Source organism: Tripterygium wilfordii, chromosome 18, assembly GCF_013401445.1.
Source record: "Tripterygium wilfordii isolate XIE 37 chromosome 18, ASM1340144v1, whole genome shotgun sequence".
In the NCBI taxonomy this organism is placed as follows: domain Eukaryota; kingdom Viridiplantae; phylum Streptophyta; class Magnoliopsida; order Celastrales; family Celastraceae; genus Tripterygium; species Tripterygium wilfordii.
The window spans coordinates 7,874,422-7,891,552 of record NC_052249.1 but is presented as its reverse complement, the minus strand read 5'-3'; the positions used below and the strand labels follow the sequence as shown (position 1 = coordinate 7,891,552).

Sequence of the window (17,131 nt, the reverse complement as noted above, 5' to 3'; positions counted from 1 at the left end):
ATCTTGGATCATTGAAGTACTTTCTCGGTATCGAAATGGCTGCTTCTAAGAAAGGGTTGTTCTTAAATCAACGAAAGTATGTTCTCAATTTGCTTCAAGATGCGGATATGCTGAATTCCAAGGCTGCTGTCACACCATTAGACAGCAAATTGAAGCTTGATTCTTCGGGTGAAGTCCTTCATTCTCCTCAATACTACCAGAAGCTTGTTGGTAAACTTATTTATTTGACGATTACGCAACCCGACATCACCTATGCTGTTAGTCTTACCAGTCAATACATGCACTCACCTACAGTACAACATTTGTGCTTAGTTAAACGTATCTTGCGGTATCTTAAAGACTCCATTGGCCGCGGTATTGTTATGCATAATAATGGTCATTTGAATATTGTTGGTTATACCGATTCTGACTGGGCAGGGAACTCACTTGATCGTCGCTCCACTACCGGCTATTGTATGTTTGTTGGTGGTAACTTAGTTTCCTGGAAGAGTAAAAAACATGTTGTGGCTCGTTCTAGTGCTGAAGCCGAATATAGGGCCATGGCTTCAGCTGCGTGTGAATTGATTTGGCTCAAAAGTCTTCTTTCAGATTTGGGTTACACTAACACTACTCCCATGACTCTTTTTTGTGATAATCAGGCTGCCATGCACATCGCCTCCAATCCCGTGTTTCATGAACGTACAAAACATATTGAAGTTGATTGTCATTACATTCGCCAACAAGTTCAGTCCAAGATTATTCAAACTCAGTATGTGCGTAGTCATGATCAGTTAGCTGATGTTCTTACCAAGGTGCTACCATCTACTCAGTTCCATTGGTTAGTGAGCAAGCTTGGATCCATCAATCTTCTTGATCCAGCTTGAGGGGGAGTATTGGATGATAATTATGTATATATGTGCTGTATATCTTTTATCATTAATTAGAGATCTCAGTAATACGTTAACATAATTAGTGGTCACAGATGGATTAGGCATGATTGTTGTAATAGCTTATAATTAGGCCTAACTTCTAGGGAAGAGATGTGTTCACATTGTAACTTGTCCTCCATATATACTGGAGTTGTACACATTCAACATAAGAAATATACACTGTCTTTACCGTGTTCAATTTCTTCAGCTTCCTTCTCCAGTTTAGTCTCTGTCTCTCCTAATGGTTTGAGTAAGGATTTCGACAGATCAATCGACTTTGATTAAGCATTTACCACAATTGATTGTTAGATTCTCATTATCCTTTTTTTTTTTTCTCTCTAATGAATACCGGATTTGGGCATCCTTAAAACCTTTCAATAGTAGTGGATTCTCAAGCAGCTTGTATTCGATGCCATATGATCTTTCCTGGTCCTTTCTAAACCTGGTAAAAGACTAAGGCTATGAAAAGGATTGGCAGATGTGTTCTCTCTCTTGAAAAGGTCCCACAATGCCAAAGTCCGGGACAGAGGAGTAGGAGGGGCTAAGAAGAGGAGATTCTTGCTTAAACCTTACCTTGCTCCCAGTTGTATTTTCATTGGGTTGGAATTTTTAATGGGTTTTTTAGTGCCTTTCTATTGCTCCTAAAAAAATTCTATAAAACCAATCAGATATCTTCCTCATCAGCTGATTGTCTTGAAAATCCCAAAACCCACCAGGAAGAAGAAAAGAAAAAGGGGTGGTTAAACACACCATTATTTTTGTTAAATACTACACCATTTGTTAAATACATCACAACATAAATTTAAAATATGTGTTTTTATAAATACATCACCCTAAATTTATTATTATACCCTTAATCATTTTTTATTAAAGCACATCCACACTATTTTTGTTAAATACAACACTTTGACTAAAATAATCTATTAGTTGTAAACATTGTTTTGTCAAGAAACAGATTTGAGAAGGAACTTGTTAGACAAAAAAAAATTCCAAACTAAAAACGCATGATTCCTTCAAGTGGCCTGTAGTGACATTAAGTAGTAACATGTGGGCTTGGAAATCACAAACTAAAGCTATCAACAATGTCTTGTTGTTCTAAGTGCCTCGTCATCTAAAGAATGCAAAACAACAAGGCACATGATGGGCAGCAAAATGAAATGAACAACAAGGCACATGAGAAAGTTCACTATTTGAGGTAGGAAGAATATCAAAAGTGTGTCACTGTAACTATACAATTTAAGAAAATATCATTGATAAGTAATCCAGAGTGCAGTTACACAAGCAAATTAAGAAGCTAACATGTATATTAACTATTGATGTTGACCTTAAGTAGCAGAAAATACTTCAGAATCAAATGCTTAAATTTCCAAGCACTTTTTTTTTGATAAATCTATGTGCATTTTATTGATACTGAGAAAATAAATTACAAGCCACTAGCTACAAAAAGCAGCCCAAAACAAGAGTAACCCAAACCCACAACATGCCAGAATCGAGAATTCCCAAAACATCAAAAGCCAAATAATGCCCAACAAACCATCATAAAAACCAAAAGAAATAGAAGATGAGCCCCAACAACGCCACAAGCAAGAAGACCACTGTAGAGCCAAAAGTAAACCAAAGCCCACAAAACCAGAGCTAAAATATATAGACCACTCCACTAGAAGAGGATACCCCACATCAGACATTTACCCAATAGCAGACTAAAGAGACATCAGAGGCCAAAACGTCGAAGCCCAAAAATTTCACACCGTAATAGTACATTAGATAAATCCATTTGTCGTGAGATCAATCAAATATGTTGTTGCTGTCTCTGATCCTACAAGACTCTTAAACCGATTAATGTGTGGTGTGTAAATAGCCTCCCACCCCAACATATCTATGTCTTGAAAACGTTGCCAAAACACTGCTATTGGTGGAATGGGAGCATCGTTCTTAAGATACACCTTTACAAAATGATTTCCATTTATAAAGCCAATTGTCAACTTTAGTGGATGGCGAGTTGATGCTTTTGTTCTTCGTAATGGAAGAAAAGTCAAGCATTGTTCCTGAGAAATCAAACACAATGTACAAGTGTAGCACGTACCTATGATATGTCCCATATCAGGCATTGTCATCCATCTATCATATGGGATATTGGACTTATGGTAGTCCAATGCATATCGTAGTTCACAGACTCTGGAATCCCCTCCATACAACCTTTCGTATGTAACTGGATGTGAGTCTAACTCCGCTAATAGCTCTATCCTCACTCTATGCCAACCATCATCACCATAGCCGACTAACCCAGCAATTGCTCTAAAGCCACAATGCCCATCAGAAATGACATCTTGGACACTTTTAATATACGGATGTAGACCTGCAGGGAAACCTACAATAAGATTTTGATAACTCAAACGTGGACGCACAAGCCTCCATTGTACATGATTTTTTGGACATACATTGTGTGTAGGGGGACGCACACTTTCAATTTTGCTTCCACTACTTAATACGGACAATTGACTATCATTTATCGACTCTTTCCTTTCAAATGCAGATAGCTCGCGACGGGTACTACTATCTAGTTTATGATGTTTCCTTGAACTTGGGCGTCCTTTGGTTTTCAACTTAGTAATTGGCTTTACTAAATGGGTCGTCTCAGGTCGTAAAATCTCTGTCAACTTCCTAATCAAAATATTTCTTTCATGATCACCTGCTTCATCGAGCCTTTTAATGATTTCCACAACAGAAGGTATTTGTGTTCTAGGGACGCGAGTATTCCCTATATCATCATATGATTTTTTTATGAGTTGTTATTATTTGCAGCTTCTTCCAATGAAGATCCACACATGATAGTGGTATAGGACGTCCCTCCAGTCTATACAATCTCATGGGCGCAAGGTAACCCGTGAGTTTTTCTGATCGGGCAACCGCATGTGTTTGAATTAGGTAAACCAATGCCATCCGCCTTTTTGTATTCTTTCAGGATGTGTTCCAAAGCAGTAATACACACAAACCCTCTAAGCTCCCTGAATTCCCTGGGTCTGAAGTTGTGTTGCACCACATTCGTACTCTTTTCAAATGATGCTTTTATATCGGTGTGTTGAAGCTCTAAAAGAGTATGGATCTTGTTCTAGCATGTGTCAAAGTTTCCTTGACTTGAGCCAAGTTCGCGTTTCAATTTCGAATATGCACTCTCAGCCCTGCAAGAAAATTATCATATTAATAAATCATAATTTTTTTAGTAAATTAATGCGATAGCATTCTCAAACAAACGAGTGATAAAATTTTCACCTATTTGACGTTGTAGAACCGTAGTGTCGATAATTGTCTGTCCAAGCAGACACAAACATCTCCTTGTAGTTGTACAACCATGTCTCTTTTATATAACTCAATGATCCTGGAACTGAAGAAAATTCTTGTTCCATTGCAGCTAGATTTCGAATATAGCTTGACTCATTTGTTGAACATGTCAAATTAGACCAACAACTATTAAATTTCTCCCATTTTGTAGTGCGAAACAATTTCTTGCATATAGCCAACACTTTTTCCCAATATGCCACCTACACAGCAACTGTTGTGCATCTGAAAAAACTATTGAAACTACATTAATCAATCCTAGCTCCCTGTCAGTGACAAAGTATCTAGGTAGTTCATTCTCATTCATCAATTCTCTCAATCTCGATAGTGCCTATATGTAATTGTCTTTGCGTTCAGCCTCTAAGTAGACAAATGCAACTGAGAATGTCAAGTTAGTAGATGTTATCCCAACGATTTCAAGCAACGAAAGTCGGTAACGATTCGTTTTGTACGTACAATCCATTATCAAAATCTCAGGGAAGGTACGTAACAAGTCAACACTTGTTGGATGTGCAAAAAACAAGTCTCTCATTGTTTGTGTATCATCATTCCATCTATGCCATTCAAGATATTTTCTCTCTTTCAACTTTCCCAACATTTTTTGCATTTGACTCCTACCGGCCCTTTCCTTGACACGATGTTTTACACGTGCATTATAAACAGTTCTCATGATAGAACAATTATCAGGATCCCTTTATTTGAGTGTTGCTAAGATGTCTCTGGGTCGTACCATAGAGTTTGACATGTCGGCAATAAGATTACTTTCTTGAAGACTTAACCGCCCAATAAACGAATGTTCCTCCATATTCACCACCGCTAAATGATTGTGAACTCCACACACTACATGCAACATCCATTCGTCTTTGTCTGAAACTTTATTCCCTTTCAGTATAAATGGACAGTTACATTTTTTTGTTCCGATTCCCTTTCTTCTCTTATTCTCGGGTATATCATGATCAGCTTTGACAAACTTTCTATATTTTCCACTTCGCTCGCATGCAAGGGTAAGTCGAAGTTTTCTTCGCTTCTCAGTCATTGTTGACCTCTTGATCACTAATACGAATCCATTCCTCCTTGCAACTTCACGCGCCCATTTTATCATCGCATCTTTGCCATTGAACATCTATGAGGTTGAGCACTAACTTTTTTAAATAACTAGGAAAAAAATAAGACTAAATAAAAACACAAAATTTTGAAAGTACCTCATGTGTCGTGAAATTTTAAGTGTAATCAACTATACACTATAAATTATCATTATCTGCATGGTTGACAACATCTCTCTCTAGATCCATTGACGACCGTACCTACCGTTTCAAGGACCTACAATAAAAATCATAAAAATATATGGTTGGAGCCCGATGACCAATTCTACTCTAAGAGAATGAAATTGAAGTAATAGTATGGGCGATTTGGTGGTAGTGGAGCTCTCATCAAATCTTACTAGTAGTAGTATTGGTGAAATCGTAGTGGAACTCTCATAAAATATTGAATGAAATCATAGTAGTTGTATTGGTGGTACTGCAACTCTCATCAAAGTTCATGATTGCAAGCATCCGATTGTATATGACGGCATATGCAATATAGAATTCCAACGGAGAAGATAGAGTATTGGTGGTAGTGGAACTCTTTAATTAGGGTTGTATTTAACAATATTAAATATTATTTTCATATTAAATTTTGAGTATGTACTTTTTAGTCATTTTGTAAAGTGGCATTATAGTCCAAAAAATTCTAAAAATTTGTTGGGTTGTATTTAACAAAAACAACGGTGTATTTAACCGTCCCCAAAGAAAAATGAGAGATGGAGAGGATCCAGTGGGAGAGAGAAGATGGTGAGACGTTTTTTAATGGGCAACACTACACATCCATAAATTACCTATCCATAAATTTACATAACCATGTGGCATGACATGTAGGCTGTCCAGCTGGACAATTTCGAATTTAAAAAAAAAAAACCAAAAAAGACCATTAAAACGTAAAATAGGCGCGAGAAACAAAAACACGAGAAACCCTGCATCTCCAAAAAAAATCTAGTTTGTAACTGCCTGAAGAAACACGAACGTCGTTCTCTCCCTCTCCAATTTTCGGAAAACTTGCTGAGTACGAACGATATCACAGTGATCGATATCGATCACCATGCTCGAAAATCAGGTTTCTCTTGTATTGATCTTGTGTTCGATGTGAGTTTCTTGAGGATTTGAAGCTGGTTTTTCTGTTTGGGCGACAACTTCTTCGAACAACAAGAAGTAAGTGTTTGAATCACATATTCATACCTAGTATTTGTTGATAATTTCAAGATCTCTCTGCACTATAGTGTACTTAAGAGCAGTTTTGGTATATGATTTTGCCCAAATCTATCTCGGTTGGGTTTTTCTGCACAATTTCAGATTCAGTTTTAATAACTAGGGCAATGTAAATAGTTATTAGACTTTATTGTGATTTAATTTTTTTTATTTAACAAACCTTTGTTGTTCGGTTAATTTTTTATATATACAGTGTAATTTGTAGCATTGTGTCTTGCTTGGGCTTATTGTTTTCTTTGGTTTTTCTTGTACGAACTAGAAGGAATTTTGGTTTATCCCCAGCACATGCCCTGTAAGAACAACCATTCACCCTTGTTGTTTGATAGTGAAGGGAATGCTTTTAAGTTTCAGCAAAGTGACTTTTGATATCGTGTATGCCTATTATACAGACTATACTCGTGGGAGTGGTGTACAAATAGGTTGATTGAGATGTGTACTGTATATTTGTATGCATGATTTGTTCGTATAAAGATAATGGTTGTGTCATTTCAGATAGTTGCTTCTGTTAAACACTATATTGTTTCTCCTATATTTTCTTGCAGTGATACCTCAATGGGTGTTCCTGGAGATGCTTTTAATACCTCATTGTTATTAAATACATTGTGTTTATAATAATGTGGTGTTTCCCTTTACAGGATGGCAAAAATGAGAGCAATACGGACTACGAAAACAAAAAAGCATAAACCAAAAGAGATGCCTCAACCAAAAGAGAAACCGAAGCCAAGCGCTTTACAATATCGGTCGAATATGTTAGGTATAACATCCCTTCTAAGGACTATATCTTTGCAGCAGAGGCATAAAATGTGTCTTCGTAAGACACCATTTTGGCTTATGTACAAGAAACTACTCAAGAGGAAAGACATGGAAGTTGCACCAAAGAAGCAAGAACAAATAATATGTGATATTATGAGTACTTATGATGACAAAAAGGCAGCTTTTGTCCTAGCAAAGAAGAGTGTTCAACTTACAGAGAATGACATAAAATTGGTATTCGGAGTTGTTTCAGGGCAACGAAATATGAAGATTGGCAGAATGTCGAAGCCAATTGAATCAAAGTTTGTGGAAAGAAGGTTCAATGGAGTGGATAAAATGAAGTCAACTGAGATAAAGAATGCAATCCATCGAGCATTGAGGGGGAAGACAACTAATGATGCCGATGATGTAGCAAGATTGATCATGTTGTACACGTGTCTTGCGCTATTTTTTTCAACAAGAGCTGATCACATTCCTTGGGCATTCATCAAATACATTGAGAACCTAGACAATGTGAAGCAATACAATTGGTCAAAGGCAATCTGCGATAATCTCTTGGATTCAATCAAGAAGAACATAAAATCTCCCACAAAAGTGACTGGATGTGTCACTATTATGTCGGTAATTATTCGATCGAGTATTTTAATTTTCTTACTCATTTACTGTGAAAAATATGGTTTTAAGACTCTTATTTGAATTTTTTTTTCTAACAGTATTGGTTTTGCGAGCACACTGAAGTGTTCACACCAGTTAATGCAACAATTTTCCCAAGATTCTTAAAATGGGACATTAGTGGATGGCCAAAGGATTTCAAGGCACAATACATAGACATCATTATGGAGGACAAGGTAAAATTCTTCAATCTTCTACTTAATTATTCGAATTACATTGCCATTTGATTTTGCTAGCTGGATGTGTAGTTTTTCTTGTTTGAATTACAATGTCATTTAGTCTGCCACTTTGAAAAATATTTAATTCCATTGTGTATGTTATTAATTACAATGTTGAATTCTTAATTACGATGCCATAGCCATGTCTATGAAATAGGCGTTTTTTTCTCTTCTCAGTTACCCGTTACAATGATGATGATATTGTGCTATATACATGAAGCTTCCTTCCAGTAAATTTTTTGAAAAGTCTTAGGACTCTACATTTAACCAGATTTGCTTCTTATCTTTAGAAAATGGTGGAATATTAAAATATAAATTTTTGTCCAAAATTATATTGAAAGAACAATTAGGCTGTATATGTGTGTGTGGGTAGAAAATATGAATTATAAAATGCTGTAATTGTTAGATATTTTTATCATAGATGGGAAAATGTCCACTAACATACTACTTTGACCAAACAATAGCTTGAAATCATATTTCATATCAGACTTTATATTCTTTCTCAAGGATATCTAATTCCATTGTGTTTGTAATTAATTACAATGTCATATGTTTAATTACATTGCGCTTCCTTAAACTACTTTCTTGTTCTTATTTCACTGTAGGTGATTGAAGCTGGATTGGAAATGAATGATGAAGAGAAAAATTTAATTGAAAGCGAGCTTCAATTATCAAACTTGGAAGCTTCAAATAAAACTCCTAGCTTTAGTGATGTTCCGAGTGCATCCGACAATTCTACATCTGAAACTGAATCGTCAAATACTCCAGAACGTCACAACATTGTCAATCAATCCAGTCAATCAGCAGAAGATATTGAGTCGCCTGTGGTCCGGCTTGGTTCAGGTGGCAAAAATCTTATGCAAAGCAGTGAAGAGCCATCTCCAGAAAACATGGCAGCATCTCATGTCCATCATGAATCAACTAGAAAGAAAGACAAATCAATGGTAAGAATAATTGAACTTGAAAAAGAGAAGAATGATGCTAAGGAGGAAGTTGAAAGGTTGAAGAATGACCTTCTGATTCAAACAAAAAAAATTGAGGTAAAGCAATCTGAGGTGGAAGAATTAAGGATGGAATTGTGGTATCAAATCAAGAACAATGAGAAGCTAAATGTGGAACTTGAGAATGTGATTTCTTCCAAAATTGTCATTGAAAAAGGCTATCAATTGATGGTTGATGAAACCGCAAAGTTAAAGTCAGAAGTTCAGGCACTAATTGCAGCGCGTGAAGTTAAACAGAATGAAGATAATATAGAAGTTGATGATGCTACAAATGAGAAGGAAAATGCTGAGGAGGACAGGATTGTGGAGAATATCATTGCAAACATTGTTATCTCTGATTATGTATCAAATGTGAAGGATAATACCCCCAAGAAATTGGCAACGTATCAACGAAAACCAGCATCTACATCAATGGTGAGGCGTATAAAAACAAAAAAGCGCATAGAAAGAGAAGACTCTGATTTTGAGTATGATTTGAAGAAAAAGTTAAATCAAAACAAGAAGGCAAAGATTCTTGTTGAGCAGAATGAGTTGGCTGCTTGCAATGTGGAGGATTACAATATACCTGAGAAGACCATCTCTCTAAAGGAAGTGCAAACAAAGTCGGGGGTTTACCGGTTCTTATCAACTAGAGACAAAAAAAAGTTGACGGATGTTGCTCAGCTTGGAAAAAATAAGTGAGTAATTTTATTGATCGAAAAAAGTTGTCATATGCATAATACCCTGTGATATAATTAAAAACGCTGTGCTATAAATAATTACATTGTGTTATTTGCACAATGTAATTAGAATCTGGAACACATTTTGCTTTAACTAATATTTGACTAACAATGCATAATTTTATGCATTTGGTGTTTGCAGCACTGTGGTATGGTCGGGAGATAATTTCCTCGTGTGGAGTGACATAATTTCTCTTGTGAATGGCAACATGGTGTCAAGCAATGTAAGCATTTGTTAAATTAATTAACATGGGGTTTTGAGTACATTATATAATATTTTGTATATCATTTATAATTATTTTCATACTTGCGCAGATAATTAATGCACAAATTGAATATTTGACAAGGAAACAAGGGAAAGTGATAGCTCCTCATCCTACACAAGTTAGAACAGCTTCAATTGCCATAACCAGTTCTTGCATGGCATTCATTAGGATGAAAAGAGATGATCTCCTCCAAAAGTGTATCGTAGAGAAACTGAAGAACCAAGATGAGCGATACAGATATTACATTTTCCCCATTCATGCTGCCGGAAACCATGAAGTTGCCAATCATTGGACGACCTTAGTTTTGGACACTGAGGATGGATTATGGCTCCATTACAACTCAATTCTCCCTAGGAATAGAAAATGCAGAGATCCGTACCTGACGGACGTTGATGAATTGGTAATGAAAATTTATTTGTACTTCTTAACCCTATTATGCGCATTTAAATGTTTCTTACTTTTGTAGATCAAATATTATTACGAGGTCTTTCCAATGCCATCTGGAAGTCAATACGATCGTGAAGAACTGATTACAATGTGGGACACACCCCAACAATCAGCTACCTCGTAAGATTTATTATATTTTTAGTATCTTAATTTTTTCTTTATTTAATCTTCTTATCCATGGATTTTAATACTCACTATGAAACAGGGTGGATTGTGGTATAATTTGCATGTACGTGATCGATTGCCTATTCAACAAAACAAGCATTGCCAAGAAACTTACCAAAACAGAAATAAACAAGTTTCGGGCCAACCTAGTGCAGACCTTTCTGAATGACGATCCACATAGTTGGGATGTTGATGGAGACAATCTCACTGATTTGATGAAATAGAAAACTATTAAGTTTGTTTTGTTCTTTAGTAACCTCCAACTTGATTTACAAATGTAAAAAAAAAAAAAATTGATGCCTACTTATATGCTAGAATACCAATGTAAGTTCTTTTTGTAAATGTTTTGGGATTTAGATACATCTAAATACATTGTGAACCTATCCTTTAATGGTAGCAATTATAAATATGATGTTGGTGTTCATTATATTGTGAGACTATACAAAGTAAATATTTACATTTTTTGCATAATTTATTACATTGAGTTTTGGACGATTATGAAAATTTACCATGCGTACTTTTTTCGCCCAAATCTATAACCATCTAGGCCATCCAAGTTCATTCAGTTATAAAATTGAACAAAGTGTCCTTAAGTAAATGGATTAGCAATTGTGATTGCTTGAATATATATGATACGATAGCTAAGCACAGTGTACATACTACAATGTAAGTAATTACAATGTGCAATAATTAAAAACAGTGTAAATATTGAAGTAATGTATTTGATACCTAGAACAAATTACAAAAATGCATTTAATGAAACCCAACACAAATTACTAAAAATTGTCAAACTCATTCCCAGAATTAAAATTAATACAAGTCATAAACTCAATAACAACAAATCCAATGTCTAAAAAAAATTACATAACACCAATTGATCGAATTCTCAAAACACAGAAATATCATTTGTTCTTGACGATCCAGCTGCACCACTGCTACTCCCCGTGCTCCTCCTTTTGAATATCCTCCGCTTCATTACACTACGTGGACGTCCTTTCCCTCTTCTGACAATTGGATCATTTGGATTAGAGGATCCCGGGACCAATGACACATATGAATTTGGTGTCATATTCTTCAATGAAACTTTAATCCACTGCATTACATTAACAAAATAACCTTCATTGTCAGCAGCCACATCAGCCAACTGAGAAAAAGATCTACACATATCATCGTAACGGCGTTGTTCATTGGATAATGTCCAACCATCATAATTAATCTTCACACGTGAATGACACCTCCTTACATCTTTCCTCCACCGCGTAAGCACATATTTGTCTGGGAGTACAAAAATATCCCTAGCAATAAACACAACTAGCGCATGCCTGCAAACAATTCCTCTGAACTCGAAACTCAAACATGAACAATTAACGTCCTCACCATCATACATCACATCAAACATAACCTTCTTCTTACCACCTTCACCAAACACAACATCTTCATATAATACGTAATGAGTCGAGCATTCCCTTTCGTCAATTGATTTAAATCCACAATACATCATTCCAGTCAATTCTTTTTGAAACTCCAAAAACTTTTGCACAGTATACAGTTTTTGAATCTGCTTCTCCATATCATAGAATGTAGCACAAGATAGTTGCTTGTGGAAGGAATCAAAATCAGCTTGACTTTCCTTCTCAATCTTTTTCCTAAGAGCATTACTGTATTGTTCCACAAATTGTTTCAATGTCGTCTTCGAATTCACATATCCATCAAAAAATGCATTCATGCTCTCGCTTCGCCCTGTTGTAGACATTCCAGCCCAAAAATATTTCTTCACAAAGATAGGTACCCACAACTCCCTCTCGGCGTACAAAGAAGACAACCAAACATTATCTTCCAACTGATAAAATGAAATCAACATATGCCAAGAATCTGCAAAACAAATAGGAAATACTTGGTTACAATTAGTTTGCAAAATAAAAACTTCAACTACATTACAATATTTAATTGCACTGATATGATAATTAATTACACTGAATATTATTTAATTATATTGTGATACCCACCTTCGAATTCGTATATGCTCTGAGAATCGTAGATGGCTCCAGTCAACAACCGTCTTATGCCATCGTATTCTATGTGAGAACCTAACTTCTCCGGCACTTTCTTCATTATATGCCACAGGCACAATCTATGCTTGGTATCTGGGAATACAACTCTTATAGCATTTTTCATTGCCCTATCTTGGTCAGTTATTATACCTTGAGGAGCAACACCTCCCATACAAGCTAGCCATGTCCTGAATAACCAAACAAATGTTTCTGTATCTTCCGAAGATATGAGACCACAACCGAGAAGTATAGAATGACCATGGTGGTTAACACCAACAAATGGAGCAAATGGCATGTCATACTTGTTGGTGAGGTATGTCGTATCAAACGTCACAACATCACCAAATTCTTTGTATGCTGCCCTACTACGTGGATCAGCCCAGAAAACATTCTTCAATCTCCCATCATCATCCCAATCAATCAAAGAAAAGAACCCCTCGTTGTTAGATTGCATTTTAAGGAAATAATTCTGAACTGCAACAGCATCACCTTCACCAAGACGCATACGCCTTACTTTAGAAATAAGGTTACGAGTATCTCTCTCAAGAAATGGTAAATTTTCATGACCACCAGCTCCAATAACACAAGCATTATGACTCTTGTTCGGCCTAATCCCTGCCATATCATTAATCTCCAGCTGCCTTTTCACACATGGGTTAATTTCCCTATTGCACCTAAAATATCTTGATTGGCTTGGACTTAATTCGTGGTTGTGATTATTGTTAAACTGAGTTATCTCCCACTTACCATTAATAGAAAGCCGTCCAGCAATCCTAGCCTTGCATTCATTCTTAGAGAATGCACGATGACAAATAGAATTCTTCGAATGACTATAAAATTTGTCAGACCTACCACACGTAAATACCAAATATTTGTACATCCCACTACTATCCTTACTTATGGATCTCCTCTTAACAGAAAACCCATTGTGTTGACCAAAATCCTTATAAAAATTGAACAAGTCATCCACAGAATCAAACAACATCCCAATCATCGGCGTGAGAACATCTACACTATCCACATGATCTAATTGGTCATGGTCATTATCCTTCAGAGTGAACTCCATATTGTCACTGCAAAATTGCCATTTAATTACAGTAAGTATTGCACAATGTAATTAATAATTCAACAGTGTAATAAGCCACTGTACACTTAATCCCAAACTACATTCACCACTCATCAACATAAAAAGTAACGAAAATACCAAAACTAAGAACCTACAAACAATTGCATTTGAGAGATCTGAGCATCATACCAACAAAGAAAACAAAATCGCATGCCATATCAAAATCGCAGATAATTGTACATAAGTTCATACACGAAATAGCGTTGCATTCATTCAAAGAACTCGTAAACTAATGCAAACAAACCTAAACGAAGCATTCAATGTTTGCATCTTCAGTTCTTTGCGATTGATTGTTTTTGAAACCAAAGGCACCAAACAACACGTACGTAAGAGGAAGCTCCGAACACCACCGTAAACTCCTAGATCAAACTCGTATAGAAAAACAATTCGCCATTGATTGTTTCTCAAGCTTCAAAGGAGCAAAAACTTGTTCGCAGGTTGCGAGAGAGAATAGACGAATACAATAGGAGTAAACGACAAAAAAATATCTAGATGAGAGAGAAACAGGAATTATAGAATTAATTATATCTTTTATTTAATTGATAATTTGGTTATTTAATTGGATATCTATGTGGCATGTTGAGTTGTACAGCCACATAGATTAGGGAAGTTTAGGGATGGAAAAATTAGGGACACATATCATTTTCGTTTTTTAATTGTAATATTGTAATAAATGCTGAAAACTTAATAAGTTTATCTATTGTCAGATTAATCTGACTGCTTTAGATTCTACACTGGACCCCTCCAGTGAACAATACCAGCCATCAAATCAATATGATGGTTAGACAAATAACTACTTTATTTTTACTTCTCAGTTCTCAGCACATATTGTAATTAAAAAATATATAATTTTATCTCCCATCTCCATCCCTCTCTCTTCCTCTCCGTCACTTTTTCTTCTTCAATCCAAATTTCTCCAATATCACCTCCATCCTCTTTAGCGCTCATGGCCTCCTTCAGCCTCTTACCAATGGGACCCTCATACCTAACCGTGAACTTGATTTCTAGATCCTCATGATCGGCGTTCTCATCGGAAATATATGGGATTTTTATGGATCCATCGACTTTGAGTAAGGATTTGTCATCAGAGTCCCTAACCCCCCCTTTCCAAAATAGGGAGAGGTTAAGTTCATATCCAATTGGTCTCCGCCTAGTGCCAGTCGTGGACATTGGCGTCGAACCCTTCCTCCACAATCCAGCGCTTGTCGCCTTTGCCACACTTGCCATTGACTTCTGGATCAATAAGTAGAAAGACATAGACTAAACTAGGAAAGGAAACATCTAGGATTGATGAAGAATAAGATAAAGTGAGGGGAGGAAGAGAGAGAAAATAAAGTGAGTTTTTTTTCTAATTGTAATATGGACTGAAAAATATAAAGGAGAGAGTTGCTTTTCAGCCATTAGATTGATCTGATGGTTGGTATTGTTCATTGGAGGGGTCCAGTGTTTTTTTGACACTGGACCTCCCCTCAATCCGAATGGATGAACATTAGAAAAAAGGTTAAATGATACTTGAATCAGCTTCTCTACTCGTCTATCATACACTTCACTTTCTTTTCCCTCCTAAACTTACAAGTTTTTTATCATATTAATTTGTTATCTCAACCAATATTAAAATATTTAATTTACTCTCTTAACCACATGGACATATTTTTGAATTTTTAAATTGAAGATATAGAAGATAAAAGAGAATATTAACCAACAAAATATTCTTTTTCTCCTCCTAAAATTGAGTAAACCATAAACCTATTAATAGATAGATAAGAACCATTTAATTCTTATCATGTCTTGGTTGGCTGGTCATACACGTTTGAATTTTTTATCATTTTAATCTTCTAACAAACATTTTTAAATTGACCTTAGACTACAATAACCGTAAACATATTCGAATTTGCCATCATTTTTTATTCTTCTAACAACCATTTATAAATGTCATTTATCATTATATAAATTATAAATATTTTACTCACTTGAATAAATAACGATATTAATTGTATTTGAAAGTTTAGTCCTTAATTATATTTTTAGTCATTATCCTTTTCACTTTACCCCTATTTGAATATAATTTTAATTAATATGAAATATTTGAAAGTTTCATGATATCATAATAGTTGTTTTTGAAATTCTACACATAATATTATGATTATCTTTATATCACTATAAAAAATTTTGCCACCTTTTTGAAATTTTAAATATTAGTTTGTAAAGTGTTTTAAATTAATTCTGAATTTCAAATTATATCCAAACAACTAACAACTTCTTTTTAATTAGAATTAATATAATATGTCAAATCAAATTACTATGATATCTCTGCAAAATAATCAAATCTAATATTAATTTTGTTACGAAGGAATTGAAATTGATCAAATCTCACAAGAGCCCGAGGAGCATACATGTTCTAGTAATTTTATAGAGAAAGAGTAGGAAAATTGTTCAAAGAATATATCACAAGTTGAGGTTGTGGAGAGCAAAGAATTCACAAGTCAAGCTCCAGTTTTAGAAGAAGTTATAATTGATACAATTTCACAAGCACCTGAGGAACATCCAATTCATGAAGACAATTTTAAAATTGTAGAGTATGATAATTCTGTGGAGAACAAATCATAGTAGGATGAGAATTTGGAGGATAAAAGAGATTTTATTGTTGAAATTCAAGAAGAAATTATTGAATTTGATAAGAGAGTTGTAGAGGACATTGACACTATTGCTCTTGAAAGTCAAGTTTTGTCTGAGGAAGATTCAAGTTCAACGGAGTATTATGTGGTTCAAGAATTTCATAATCAAATTATCATTCCTACAAACTGTGAGGTCGAATTTGTTGATTTTATTGGGAGTGAAAATTTTAATTTCAGCATTAGTTCCTTGATAGTGAAGATTGTCAAAGAGTTGATGTTGAGAACTAAGAGTTTCGACAGTCACAATTTCACGGAATTCGTTGAGTTCATGTGTATGTTGAACAAACTACATTATTCGAAATACTTGTTTCTTTGGAGAGGAAGACTACAATATCAACCAATGGGCTCGAAGACTTTAAAGGATTTATTATCTACGAGTATCTTGGTGAAGACAATTCTTTTTAGTCAAATCATAACTCAAGGGCGAGTTATTTTTCAAGTGGAGGAGACTGATGTAAGACGAGTTTAGTAGTTTTATAATAATTATGAGA

General features: G+C 35.2%; 3 protein-coding genes across 3 annotated transcripts; 1 reads left to right on the top strand and 2 right to left on the bottom strand.

The window, feature by feature from the left end:
• Nucleotides 1-4,575: 4,575 nt before the first annotated feature.
• On the bottom strand, nt 4,576-5,367 carry LOC119983416. The gene is made up of 2 exons (XM_038827103.1): nt 4,975-5,367; nt 4,576-4,872 (listed from the first exon to the last, which is right to left on the bottom strand). Exons 1-2 carry the CDS (start codon nt 5,365-5,367, stop codon nt 4,576-4,578), a joined length of 690 nt encoding a protein of 229 aa, XP_038683031.1.
• A 2,340-nt stretch (nt 5,368-7,707) lies between these two features.
• Nucleotides 7,708-11,173, top strand: LOC119984846. Its single transcript, XM_038828976.1, has 7 exons — nt 7,708-7,921; nt 8,014-8,148; nt 8,796-9,868; nt 10,053-10,134; nt 10,226-10,576; nt 10,643-10,743; nt 10,829-11,173. The coding sequence occupies exons 1-7, from the start codon at nt 7,724-7,726 to the stop codon at nt 11,010-11,012; spliced, it is 2,124 nt and encodes a 707-aa protein (XP_038684904.1). The 5' UTR covers nt 7,708-7,723; the 3' UTR covers nt 11,013-11,173.
• A 501-nt stretch (nt 11,174-11,674) lies between these two features.
• On the bottom strand, nt 11,675-15,192 carry LOC119983415 (protein FAR1-RELATED SEQUENCE 4-like). The gene is made up of 4 exons (XM_038827102.1): nt 14,892-15,192; nt 14,210-14,324; nt 12,795-13,912; nt 11,675-12,660 (listed from the first exon to the last, which is right to left on the bottom strand). Exons 1-4 carry the CDS (start codon nt 15,190-15,192, stop codon nt 11,675-11,677), a joined length of 2,520 nt encoding a protein of 839 aa, XP_038683030.1.
• Nucleotides 15,193-17,131: the final 1,939 nt, after the last annotated feature.

Coding starts and splice junctions, on each gene's coding strand:
- LOC119983416 (XM_038827103.1), bottom strand. CDS start 5,367: ATGTTCAATGGCAAAGATGCGATGATAAAATGGGCGCGTGAAGTTGCA. Junction 4,873..4,974: donor CCGACATGTCAAACTCTATG/GTACGACCCAGA, acceptor CATCGTGTCAAG/GAAAGGGCCGGTAGGAGTCA.
- LOC119984846 (XM_038828976.1), top strand. CDS start 7,724: ATGTTGTACACGTGTCTTGCGCTATTTTTTTCAACAAGAGCTGATCAC. Junction 8,149..8,795: donor ACATCATTATGGAGGACAAG/GTAAAATTCTTC, acceptor ATTTCACTGTAG/GTGATTGAAGCTGGATTGGA. Junction 10,744..10,828: donor CCCCAACAATCAGCTACCTC/GTAAGATTTATT, acceptor ACTATGAAACAG/GGTGGATTGTGGTATAATTT.
- LOC119983415 (XM_038827102.1), bottom strand. CDS start 15,192: ATGGCAAGTGTGGCAAAGGCGACAAGCGCTGGATTGTGGAGGAAGGGT. Junction 14,325..14,891: donor GAGCGCTAAAGAGGATGGAG/GTGATATTGGAG, acceptor AGTTTGATCTAG/GAGTTTACGGTGGTGTTCGG. Junction 13,913..14,209: donor ACATTGAATGCTTCGTTTAG/GTTTGTTTGCAT, acceptor GCAATTTTGCAG/TGACAATATGGAGTTCACTC.